This window comes from Liolophura sinensis, chromosome 13 (assembly GCF_032854445.1).
Source record: "Liolophura sinensis isolate JHLJ2023 chromosome 13, CUHK_Ljap_v2, whole genome shotgun sequence".
NCBI lineage: Eukaryota > Metazoa > Mollusca > Polyplacophora > Chitonida > Chitonidae > Liolophura > Liolophura sinensis.
The window spans coordinates 27,651,956-27,665,151 of NC_088307.1; the positions used below are offsets into that span (position 1 = coordinate 27,651,956).

Below are 13,196 nucleotides of genomic sequence, written 5' to 3' on the forward strand. Positions count from 1 at the left end.
ACCTTGGGCAAGTGACTGACGAACTCTCAATGACAAGCTCTGCACTTATTTTAGTTTGATCCTTGCTTAACAATGTACTCAAGAATGTTTTGTTTGATGGTGGTTAATGCTTTGATGGAAGAAACGACCAAACTTGTGGAAGTTGAACTGACATTTCATTGGCAACTTTGCCACTTCTTATTTACAGATATACTCATCATATAGGTGCAACAAAAGTAGCCTTCAATGACCGCTAGACTGTGCAAATACAGGCATCGTCCTCCGCTTTTAGCCACTTATGTGGCAAGAACAGATATAGTGGCAAAATCTTCATACTCCCCGCCCAAGGTCAGGATTGAAACCACATCTCGTCTAAAACGCATCTGACTGAGTGGAAACACTGACTACCCGGCCGCAACACGTTCCCCCATATTAAGATTTAGACCTATCAATTAATAGCATATTTCTGACTGTCTAAGTAAAAGAGTAAAACTGAACTGTCCATAAGCGTTTATATTTTTTATTTACGTTGCGCCTCAAGGCGGTGCATGTTGTTTACATGGCGACTGCCATGTCAGTATTATGGCCGATATACAATATACAGCCTGGAGCCTTAGAGGCAAAAAAAGAAAAGAAAAAGAAAACCATCATGATCTTGAAATAATATAGGACATACACACACCTGATGTGTATGTAAACTTTCTTTACGTTTTAGATGTATCTTTCACAAAATCATTTTGCCTGTATCCGTTGGCGTGTTGTATAACTAGGAGCTTATGTGGACGCCTCTCATTTTGCTCTGTTGGTTTTGAAATATCATTAATCAACTGAACTGTCCCAGAAAGGTAGATCAATCTCATAATACACGCAGTTGAGTCTCTCATGGCTTTGTTGGTCGTCAGCACGCCTCTTTGTAATTCCTGTCGTGGCAAAGAAAAAGAGAATGATATTTTTGGTCATTTTTTGGTTTTTTATTCGATGAGTATTTCTTTATGGCCGTTCACAAACCTCAGATAATGAAAATGTGACAAATAGCTTTACAAAACAGAAGTAGGTGAAGCGTAAGAAGGGTTCGAACACTTGACCTCACTTGGAGAGGCAGCATAGACCATTATCAAAGACCACGGCCTGTAACAGCAACCTTACTAGAAACAGGTGTCCCGTAACGGCAGTGTACACCATCACCAAAGGCCACAGCCTATAAGCGCGACCCCATTGGCCAACAGGTGTCCCATAACGGCAGCGTAGATCATTATCAAAGGCCACAGCCTATAAGCGCGACCCCAATGGCCAACAGTTGTCCCGTGACGGCAGCGTAAATCATTATCAAAGGTCACAGCCTATAAGCGCGAACTCACTTGCCAACAGGTATCACGTAACGGCAGCGTAGATCATTATCAAAGGCCACAGCCTATGAACGCGACCCCATTGGTCAATAGGTGACCCGTAACGGCAGCGTAGATCATTATCAAAGGCCTATAAACGCGCACTCACTGACAATAGGTGTCCCACAACGGTAATGTAGATCATCATCAAAGGCCACAGCCTATAAGCGCGAACTCACTGGCCAACAGGTATCCCGTAACGGCAGCGTAGACCATTGTCAAAGGCCACAGCCTTTAAGTGAGAGGCTTCGAAAACTCTACCAGACATCGAATATCATGAAATCTTTTAGATAATGTATTCAATATTTTCCTAAATATTTTACTTATAAGAGAGAAATATTCGGTTAAATAACAAAACAATCTCAGAGGCTTTTTTCTTTCATTTAGATCCAAAAGCTATAATAAGTCGAAGTTTCAACTGCCGACATCTTTCTCGTTGAAGTATCGATCTTAATTATTGAAGTACCACTTAAACACTGTAAGATTAAAATTGTGTCATACGCTAACCTGTGTCATCGGTAAGATCAAACCAGACAGCGGGCACGCCGGCGCAGAATTGGCTCAGTGTGGGGCCTAACTCTGATGACGTCATATTCCCAGGCCGGAGTCTGGCGAGTTTCACTTTCTGTGGAGCCAGATCTCGTCCCTTTAAAACAAAAATCACATTTTACCACTATTTTAGACACAAATCGATATCAACCTACATAAAACAGAAATGCGGACATTAAGCTATATCTGGCATTTAACAAGATGTCCCACCACAATTTATTCTCTGATACAATCGGTTGTTTACTCTGAGCACTTTTCATTAATTTCATAGAAAATTATTATGACACGCAGTGACTGAGCCAGGAAATTACAATCATGCGTCGGTATTAGCTGCATGCTGTGAATCGAAACATGTGAGGCACGTCACCACGCCTAATGCCAGGGAATTCGGTGCAAAATTTAGCTCAACTGGAGTAACAGAGAGTTATACATAGACTATTCTCTGTTTTGAAAGAAAGGAGTTATTGGGAACAACCAATTACACTGTATATGTACCAGCTGCTCAGACTAAAGGAGAAAAAAACAAAAAATGAGCAAAGGGTGTGAACAATTATTTGTAAATATGATCTTAAATATTTGTTCAATTTTTGATGGGAAAAAGGACATTTAAAATAATGTTTGTATTGTGGTTATTTGGGACCACTTCTTGCTATTTGTCTTTGAAATGTCTTTCTTTTCTTAAAGAAAAATGAGTGAAATATTGATGATCATATTTATAAATTTCTTTTCCCATTATTTAATCTGAATTTTACTCCAGTTTGTCGCTTTCTCCAACTTTAAGATTACGTAGACGCGAGACACTCACCTGTCTCGCTTCGACGGTAGTTTTAACAGCCTCAAAATCCGGATGTGAAACTTTAGTCACGAAACAACGGTTCCTTTTGAATTCTCTCAGGGCAACATAACCCTACCGAAAGAATAAAAAACAGCACTCACCTAAACGTCATTATTAAGAACTATTTACATACTAGGTTCTATCCAAGTGACTTTTCTTGACGGATCCCCCCCACCCCCAGCCTGTTTTGTGTACCCGAACTACCCAGGTGTCATATCAATTCTTGTAAAGCAATATGTTACAAAATTTTTCGATGCATTTCATTTGAGAGTTGCCTAACTCCAGTCTTAAGATTTATTGTCACATATTTGATGTCGGGGAGATTCTTGGCTGGAGGGAATCGGATTCCCCGTGAGTGCCCAGGGAGTGCACAGGAAAAAGCATGTTACTGAAAAACTTTACCACACATTGTTGGGAGATATGTGGTCTCCCTGGATCGTTAGACTGCTCAGACGACAGCTTATTGTCACCAAGGCCACACATGTCCAGCACTAAGGGCGGGAAATCCACTCGTAACAATTCTTTGTTAAGGCAGGATTTGAACCCTCGACCCATGTTTTAAGTTAAGATTTAGAGGTAAGTACTTCAAACCTACTCTAAACCTCGAATAACTGAAAAAAGTTATCCCGAAATAAAGGCTATCAAAACCTAACACTAAAGGGATAACTATGCACAGAATCGCACAAAATACAATGAATGAAAATTATTCCACATTTTGTTGCATGGAGTTTACATGGGCTGTAGAATGAAAGAATGCAAGCAATGAAACAAGGCTCATCAACAAACAACTGAAAGTAGTGCTTAAAAATGTTTCATTTTTTATAGATGCATGTAGTTAAAGGCGGCTGGAGGTCCCCTGGATCATATGGCTAAAGTACTGACTAGCTGTTACCCTAATATTAGTTACATGGTTACTCAGTTCCAAATATCTAAGGTGTTTGGTAATTTCTTTCATTCATGCTATCTCCTTTCAAGTAGCTGCCAATGCGCATGCGTTTCCAGTTCACATGATCTGGAAGGTGGCGGTTCACAGAGACTTGATGGCATAGGTTATATTAGAAGATAAGTTGGTTGAATTATAACCAAACTATCCCTTTTTATATGATGTTCTCTCCTCAAGTTTCAAAGATAAACTGGTTATGTTTGCATTTCTATATTCATTACACAGAGATGACCGCTTTGATCTGCCGTCTCCTATTGTCATGTCGTTGTGAACCGCCATCTTGCAGGTCATGTGACCCGGAAACGCATACGTTTTGGCGACTATTTTAAAAGAGATAACTTGCATTCGCCAAACGCACAGTGCATGAATAAACCAAATTTTCAAACATGTTATATATTTGGCGCAGCTCCACTAAAGACAAAAGCTTTCAGAAAAGGTCACAGTGCGAGAGTTACATGCTTAAGGCAAATGCCAAGAATGATTTTTTGCTAAGCACATAGATGTTGTGTGCTCCGGGCGTTTACAACGAACACTTCAATTTCTCTTCATTCAAAAACCTGATCGACGCCATATAGGTGAAACTTCTTCGAAGACGTCGTAAACACAACTAAAAAAATAAATAAGGCACTATCCTGGAAATTTTCACAAAGATCACGAGGCCAATACATATTGCTAAAGTCATATCATGTTTTGCCATAACGCACCACTTTGAAGTCATGCAGGGCCAGAGAGTTTTGAGCGTTGAGTCTGTAAGCCTCGGCCGACACCATCAGTATGGTCCGTTCCTTCACGTTGATGACAACCGACTCGTGAGTCGCTATGTTGCCATGGAGACGCTTCCACGAAATCCACTGAAACAAAACAGAACAGCAAAACCAACGTTTGTACAGATAACGAGTTTCATGGAAAGTACCGATAAAAAGAAGCTAACAAGGAGAAATTGCTAACCTCCTCCAAAACTATCGATGGCAGAAAAGTAAACAGTATAACGATGATAATTATCCGGCAAAATACTTGGCATTTAGAAATTGAGAAGCCATATCACTCATCTGGAAGCGGTTTGGAACTTACACCGGAAATGCCATATAGGTGGTAAATTCAATGTGTTTTTTATTAGTCAAAACGACAAACTGTTTTGAATGGAAATTCCGAAAATGATAAATTCGGCTATTATTTATCGAGCTGGTTGACGGCCTGACATTGTGCGAATCGGGCTGTAGTCCTCTTTGATACTAGTGGATGGCGCGTCAAAAACGGCAAGGATTCATCAGAAAGCCTTTCAATCTTCAGCCAGTTTCATCACGTGATACAAATAGGAGACTTGTAATTGCATGTATTACTACTGTTCCGAGTAGATCAGCTAATAAAGTAGTCCCCTCAGGAAAAAGGCCTCAGTACGTAACGTAAAATATGTATACCCGTCATTGTTTTTTTTTTCTGTTTTTTTTTGGCTACTTTCCGTTATAATTCCCTCATTATGCAATATCACAGACCACGCCTTTAAACACAGTAACTAGAAGAAAGGTAAAAGAAAATTCTTTTCATATCTGTTGTTACATAGTTATTGCCACCTGTGTACTGCTTAAGTGACGTGCGCTGTTTGTTAACAATTTAAACATACCTCTTGATTTGCGGAACTTTTCTCGGCTTGGAGATGGAATATTACCCCAGCAAAAACGGCACCAAGAACCAAAGCGGTGGAGAGTGCAGCAATCAGGGCGAATGCAGAGCGTTTGTGTTCTCCTCTAGCTGGAGTACAATCCTCTTGGTTATACTGTGAAAACATTGTGAATCCACGTACGCAAAATTTTAAACAACACAACTAAACGATATTCATAAACAAACATAAAATCAATGGTGCACCCAGAGCTTTGTAGAACACATTACAAATGTGAAATCAACTTGTGAATGCTAATGTATATCTGTATCAATGCTGGAAGTTTTACCTTGCATTTAACCAACCAGATGACAACGAGCTGTACTTAGGAGTGTCTACACATACTGTGTCTTCTTGTGGTGCGGCGAGTTCATGCCGCCGAAGTGCTGCCGGCAGTGAAGTATTGTGCCAAAGAGACCTGGCACCACACCCGGTCACATTATTTTACATGTGGCCTACCAGTCCTGTTTCCCTGCTCCAACCTTTCAATGCTAAGCAAAAAAACAAAACAGGAAAAAAGCACCTTTCTCTGTGTTACCATTGGACTGGGCTTTGATCACAGATCTTCCCGAATTTGAGGTGTACGCTCTAACCACTACACAAGAGATAGGATTGATCAAGGCTACTAAATCTAATTACACCTTTGCTTAGTCACGCCGCTGTTGTCTGGCCAAAACGCGGATATGGAGACGCCATTTTTTTCAAAACAAGATCTCGTTTGTATGTAACTTGGGATTTTCGGAATCTACATTTATTTCGCTATCAGCATGCCGCATGCACGATTTTATCAGCAATTTCTTAGGAAACAGTCGATGACGAAATTAGGTTTAAAGGTTGTTCCGTAAAAGCCGTCGTAATTACCGCATGCAGCAATTAGGAGCTCACGTTTTTTGGCTGTGTTACAAGGCACGAGAGACAGTACGTGGGTAAGGGGAAGTAACTCTCCCCGCAATCTGCCCAACTTCTTCCACCTATGAACCCGACCGATAATATACAAAATTTAATTTTCCTAAGTACGGCGTTAAACCACATGTACTACTTATAATAGGTCGGTTATACACTTGTTGATAGACACAAGTCTGTGCTTTACACTCTGTACTATGTGACATCAAGGGGCCTCCGTGAGCGGGGCAAATGTTTAGTTTGCCAGAGAGGCACAATAACCCAGGAACCTCACACCAATGCGGGCGTTGTGAGTTCTAGTCCAGTTCATGCAGGTTTCCTCCCTCTTGGTAGCAGTGATGAGAAATATGTTCATTTAGCTTCTTTATCTAAGGGAATGTGTTCACAAGTCCATGTATGGATTAATCTATGTCAGCAGTGTGAAATATGAAAAAAAAACGAAAATAAAAAAGGACAAAAAAAATGCCTGATCTAAAATATTTACTTACCACTTTGTCCAATTTTATCTTATCTGCCATTTTTAGTCCCGTCATTTTGTACAAATATGTGCTGACTTTTGCAGACATGTGAACAGTGTTCCGAGTTAACTAGAAACTGACAAAGCAAGGTCACGTTTTATATCGCCAAGGCCATGTGTTTTCATGCAAGGGACAAGGCTAGATAGATTCGGCCAATCAGGTACGATTAGGCTTGAAGTAGACACCTGATTGGTGCTTCGTAAGATGACTGATTGGTGGATTTTAAAGGTGCACTCATGTATGAATGGTGCTATTGTTTGCCCACACAAAGGTGCGCTGTATTCTTTACTGTGCTTATCATTGCCCTCTATAACACCAGCGTCGTATGTGTTACAAGAAGGCGCGGAGAAATGTCAAAAAATTTGCCATGTTATAAACCTCAAAAATTCAGAGTACCAAGAATTCCTAGCCAGTTTCTTGAACCACAGACAGTTAAGACTTTTATACATAAATCTTTATACAATCTATTTTAAGTTTGTCTTAAATGTATGCAGCAATATAAACATTTGCTCACACAAAGGGTCAGTGCCATAAGTGAATGTATATTACTCTCAGTAAGTACATTTGTACTTGAAAACATAACATTTTTATGTAATCTAAAAGAAGGTGCCTGCAGTGTAAAACATATTTATGTTAGATAAATTACATATACAAGAACCTATAAAATATACAACTAACCTATATATACAACTACCTATCAATACACACTTCACCTATATATACAACTACCTATAAATATACAAATCACCCATATATACAACTACCCACAAATATACAACTAACCTATACATACAACTACCTATAAATATACAACTCACCTATATATACAACTACCTATAAATATACAACTCACCTATATATACAACTACCTATCAATACACAAATCATCTATACATACAACTATTTATGAATATACAACTCATCTATACATACAACTACCTATAAATATACAACTCACACATATATACAACTACCTATAAATATACAACTCACCTATATATTCAACTACCTATAAATATACAACTCACATATATACAACTACATATAAATATACAAATCATCTATACATACAGCTACTTATAAATATACAACTCATCTATATACACAACTACCTATAAATATACAACTATATATATATATATATATATATATATATATATATATATATACAACTGCGTATCAATATACAAATCATCTATACATACAACTACTTATAAATATACAACTCATCTATACATACAACTATCTATAAATATACAACTCACCTATACATACAACTACCTAAAAACTTACAACTCACCTATATATAGAACTACCTATCAATACCCAAATCATCTATACATACAACTACTTATAAATATACAACTCATCTATATACACAACTACCTATCAATATAAAGCTCATCTATAGCCATTCCTTTCGTTTCACATACGTTCACATATGGCAGTGTAGCTATTATATCTCCATCGCCAAAGTGAAGTACACTATTTAGTGGAAGTTTTTTCAGGGCCAGCTACATTTGATGTGGTGGTCTTCGTAGCCAACATGTAGCTAGGTTAAAGCATTAAAACTCTCGGCAATTACACCCATTTGAGCAAGTTTCGTGCATTCTATAATAGTCTTCGTGACAACAGCAGCTTTAAATGGGTGCAAACATAGTTTCAAGTTGAAATGAGACACAAATACACATACAAATCAGACGGCTGAATATTTGGCATTTGTCCAGGTCTGTAATGTTGTAGCGTAGGCATAAATGATCCCGAAGTGCTTTTGTTTATCCCACGTATGACTCACGGGACACTGATGCACTAATTGAAACAGCTGTCGAGCTTATTGGAGATAGTGCAGCTATCTACACAGGTATTACCGTACGATTGGTCAGTAATTTCCTGTAACATGTCACTGTCACTGTCTACTCTACTACAGATGTACTGCAGAGGTACAGTGTAGGCCATACTGTTGCACACTTCACTGACGCCACATGTAACACGTGTGGAACAGCACGTATAAGCTATCCTGTATGTTGCGCACGTCACTTATGCCACAAGTAACACATGTGGAACAACACCTATAAGCTACCCTGTAAGTTGCTGACGTCACTAGCGTCCCATGTAACGGATGGAATAGTTTCTATAAGCCGTTGCGTTGTACACGCCAATGGCGTCGCATTTAACACAGAGTAAAATTGACCCATAGCATAGTGTGTTGTACAGGTCACAGGCACCGCATGTAACACGTGTGGAATAACACGTATGAGCTATCCTTTATGTCGTTCATGTCACTAGCGTCGCATGTAACGGATGAAATAGCTTCTATAAGCTGTTGCGTTGTACACGCCAATGGCGTCGCGTTTAATACAGAGTGAAAATGCCCCATAACCTGGTGTCCTGTACAGGTCATTGGCGTCACGTGTAACACGTGTGGAACAACACGTATAAGCTATACTCTATGTTGTTCACGTCACTAGCTTCGCATGTAACGGATGGAATAGCTTCTATAAGCTGTTACTTTGTGCACGTCAGTGGCGTCGCATTTAACAGTTAATATCTCCCATGAGATGGTGTGTTGTACATGTCACTAGCCCTGCATGTAGCACGGGTTGAATAGTACCTATAATCTGTCCAGTGTGCCTTTGTGGCCCTGTAGTCAGAGTGCTAGTCAAGAACAATGACCCAGGAACCACTCATCAAAGGGGTTGCCTTCGAAGGTATTCCACTAGGCTGCGGAAAGTCGTGAGCTTCCCCCGGACAGAGAGCCCGCTTTTTTCTCACCATAATACTTGCCGCCGTCGTGTAAGTGAAATATTCTTGAGTACGGCGTAAAACATCAGTCAAATGATTAAATACAAAAAATGTATATGTAACGCGGCTGGAACAACACCTAGAGGTTGATATGTTATGCACGTCACTGACGTCGCATTTATCACTTTTAATCTAAAATTTATAGTAAGGTAATCTGTTTCACGCGTCGCTGGCGTCGCATGTCACACCGTGGGAATAGTATCAATAAGCTCTTATAAACAGACATGAGAACGTAACAGAGATATTGATACTTTGATATTTTTGGCTTCATTTATTCTAAAATTCACCATAAACAAAATAAATATAACTTTTTTCCGAGTCAGTGATAGAACATAGCGATATGGTCATGTCACAAATATACTCGTCATGGAGATGCCTACGGTATATGACGCAATTTTAAAATATAAAAAAATGGCCAATGGGAATACTTTGTGAAAACTTTTAGTTAATTCCAAGTGCTTCGTCACATTAAGCTAATATCCAGTAGAAGGATTCCATTGTTTGCGACTACTTAACATGCGACTGGTCTCTCGCCTATAGGCTTACCCCCTTTAATGTCGCCATGGATCAATAAATCAATTTGTCTCTTCCCAATTACTCAGGGGTTAAACTAAAAACACTCTTGGATGAAGCTGAATGGATTGACTGGTTCACTATAAACAATTAAATTTGTTTGCTACATTGCATTAGGTTAAAAACTAATGGAAAGTTCGCAAGACAAACGAGCTTGTAAACACGCTACTGGTCTGTCTCCCACGGGTGGTATCCTTTCCAGTTCAGCCCCGAGCTTCACTTCAACTTGCCTTTTCACCATTCCTCCAGAGGTAGAATGAGAATACATTGGGATAAAGACTGGTTGATTTACTGAGTGACCGATTGGATAAATGACTGTTCAGTGTACAGCACTTTAACACACGAGTTAGATTTTTGACGGTAAACCTTCATGTAACAATTCACAAAACGCCATTCTACAAAAAATTAAACGTATAATAATAAACCAAGCTAAACACAAAAGGCAATCAGTCACGTAAATGGCGCACCTGTCTCTGTAATATCGAACCAATGAGCTGGAACTCCGTCACAAAACTGGTTCAACTTGGGCCCCAATTCTGATGACGTCATATTGCGGAGCTCTCCTTTGCCCTGCTTCAATGGCTGAAGGTCGAGCCTTTTACCCTGAAAGAGATGGAATGCATATGTAAAAAATACACTTATCTATTTAGTTGACTAATACAGCATTTATAATCAAAGTATTTTTTTCATTAAGAATAAAATGAGAAAGATGATTAGCATTTGAAACTTCAAATCTTTATGTTTTCTTTCATTTTATATGTGAACATTGTGTAAATCCCGAAGCTGTTTGCCACTGCGATAAAACAGAAAGTTTATTGTCACAAGAAAATAACTGAAATCCTTACAATCTCTACAAAAGGTAACACGTTTGCATAATTTGATCTATATACTAAGAATAATAATCAAGGTATATATATTTTTAAGTGTATAGTTGAATAGGTCTCTGCAACACAGAGATCCAAAAGTATATATGGGGCTGACTTACTCGTCTGTCTTCCAACATCTGCTTGACGGACCAGAAATCGGGGATTTTCACATTGGTAACCAAGCACATGTCCCGGCCAAAGTCTCTCAGCGCCACGTAACCCTAGTTGGACAGAAACCACACCAAATCATATCAGCACATCGCTGTACGCACGCCCCACAAACCAAGACTACAGAGACTTACAGCTGTTACTGAGGAAGGCTTTGTGATTCATTATGAACTCATATTTATCCCAAGCATGTAACAATCACGACTGGAGACTATGACCAACAAGCTTAGCCACCTATGTTTCTGCGGGTTTTAGCTTTGCCTTCACTATGAAGCTGATGGTACCATAACGCTATCTCCTTGTAACAGACCGGTGTCAATATTTCTAGTGCTGTCTCACTGGAATATCAAGTTGAAGACACCACACATAGTCAGAGTATAAAGACAATGGGTGAGTCCGAAAAGAGGAAATGTTAAATAATTTCAATCCTTTAGTATGATCTAATATAAGATGTGTGTCTATACATTGGATGTGCTCACGACTCAGATAGCTCAGTGCAGAGTATGTTATATTATAATACTGTTTGGATATCTATAGACATTTCTACTCACTAATTTAAAGTCATGAAGGACCATGGAGTTTTCCTCGCTAATCTTGTACGCCTCCGCCGACACCATGAGAATCGTTTCTTCTTTGTCATCAGTTAAAACCGACCCGTGTATGTCCACATCTCCGGCTTTACGGATCCACGATACCCACTGAGAAGACAGAAATACCGACAACAAATCAGAAGACAGGATTTGGAACATCGAAAGAATACATTTTTTTACTTATCTGATTGGTGTTTCACGCCAAGGACCAACAGTTTGTTGTCAGCCATTCCAAAGTGCGACCGGAGAGAAATCCAGCATGAGATGGACGAACTCAAAGCGATCACACAAGACAAGCATACATTGACTGCAAACGATTTATTGATATATTTTAGGAATTTTTTCATGTTCACTCGTGGAACTTCAAAAGGCAATCTACATTTGGGAATTCTTGAACCTTAAAGCTGAAAATGTATGTTCATGTCTGAGACCGAATTTGGCTTGTTTGCAAACAATCTAAAGAGAGAATTTCCACAACTCCATTTGCATACAAACAAAAAAAACTTTTTTCTGAATTCATCAAATCTTGAATGAGCAGAAGATAAAGGAGGACGTGAGCCTAAAGCAGGTGGAATTAGAAGTGTACACGTGTAAACTAAAGGCAGTAAACAGCACGGGTGCCTTGACTGTGATTGTCACTGACTGGGCCCGAGAACATATCCACTGTAGCCTGCGTGTGTGTCACATTACACTGTTTACTGTCTGCACGGAACCCCGATTAATGTCTGCGAAAAAGAATACGTGTTCAGGGAAGGCACACAAATTAGAAACTCCTGGTCCACTAGAGAAACTTTTAAAGAAATAAAAAGAACAGGAAAGAATAGTTTTAAATCTGTTATTGTCTACTGAGTGACGTGCTTACATTATGTGTTGAATATATATGTATTTGTAAAATGAATGGTGGAGTTTCTGACCACTCTGCTTGGAGCACTCTGCATGTGTATTTCTGCCTTAGGTATCAAAAACCTACAAACCCTTCGTCATAATGATTAACTGTTGGTAATAAAAGTTGAAATTTTGCAGAGTTCATTTAAGATCCCATTTATGAAGAGATAAATATTTTCATTCATTGAACTTTAAAACTGTATATCAAATTCTGACTTCAGTCAGCAATGGTTTTGTACAATTGAAGCCTTATTTACAAGCTTCAATTTATTTATTGTTTTTTATTAATTTTGCATTTATACGATTTACGCTGGGGAAACCCATTTTACACATTTAACACTGGGGAAAGCCAGGACCATGCACAAGTTGCTGGCAGACCTTCCCACGTCTGCCCGTGGGGGAATCCAAACTTGTATGCTTAAGGAATAAACAAAAGTAAATACCTCACAATTAAAGTATTAAATATTGGACAAACAAGTATAAACTGTAGCTTATCCTCCAGAGGTCGGTGGTTCGAAACCGTCCTAAGACTTGATTCTAGAC

The 13,196-nt window shown here is 39.1% G+C and overlaps 2 protein-coding genes across 3 annotated transcripts in view; both read right to left on the reverse strand.

Annotated features, from left to right (window-relative positions):
* Nucleotides 1-485: 485 nt before the first annotated feature.
* LOC135480711 (uncharacterized) lies at nucleotides 486-6,828 on the reverse strand. The gene is made up of 6 exons (XM_064760619.1): nucleotides 6,740-6,828; nucleotides 5,313-5,465; nucleotides 4,396-4,542; nucleotides 2,719-2,820; nucleotides 1,872-2,010; nucleotides 486-899 (listed from the first exon to the last, which is right to left on the reverse strand). The coding sequence occupies exons 1-6, from the start codon at nucleotides 6,815-6,817 to the stop codon at nucleotides 799-801; spliced, it is 720 nt and encodes a 239-aa protein (XP_064616689.1). The 5' UTR covers nucleotides 6,818-6,828; the 3' UTR covers nucleotides 486-798.
* A 3,751-nt stretch (nucleotides 6,829-10,579) lies between these two features.
* LOC135480212 (uncharacterized) overlaps nucleotides 10,580-13,196 on the reverse strand; it is a 37,360-nt gene continuing 34,743 nt past the window's right edge. The window contains exons 3-5 of one of the 2 annotated variants that reach the window (XM_064759988.1): nucleotides 11,730-11,876; nucleotides 11,130-11,231; nucleotides 10,580-10,747 (exon numbers count right to left, since the gene is read on the reverse strand). In XM_064759988.1, coding sequence (XP_064616058.1) covers nucleotides 10,595-10,747; nucleotides 11,130-11,231; nucleotides 11,730-11,876 — 402 coding nt within the window. In that variant the 3' untranslated portion in view covers nucleotides 10,580-10,594. The remainder of the gene's footprint in view (nucleotides 10,748-11,129; nucleotides 11,232-11,729; nucleotides 11,877-13,196) is intronic. The other variant, XM_064759987.1, reaches the window with a different exon arrangement.

Coding starts and splice junctions, on each gene's coding strand:
- LOC135480711 (XM_064760619.1), bottom strand. CDS start 6,817: ATGTCTGCAAAAGTCAGCACATATTTGTACAAAATGACGGGACTAAAA. Junction 5,466..6,739: donor AGATAAAATTGGACAAAGTG/GTAAGTAAATAT, acceptor ATGTTTTCACAG/TATAACCAAGAGGATTGTAC. Junction 4,543..5,312: donor AAAGTTCCGCAAATCAAGAG/GTATGTTTAAAT, acceptor GTTTTGTTTCAG/TGGATTTCGTGGAAGCGTCT.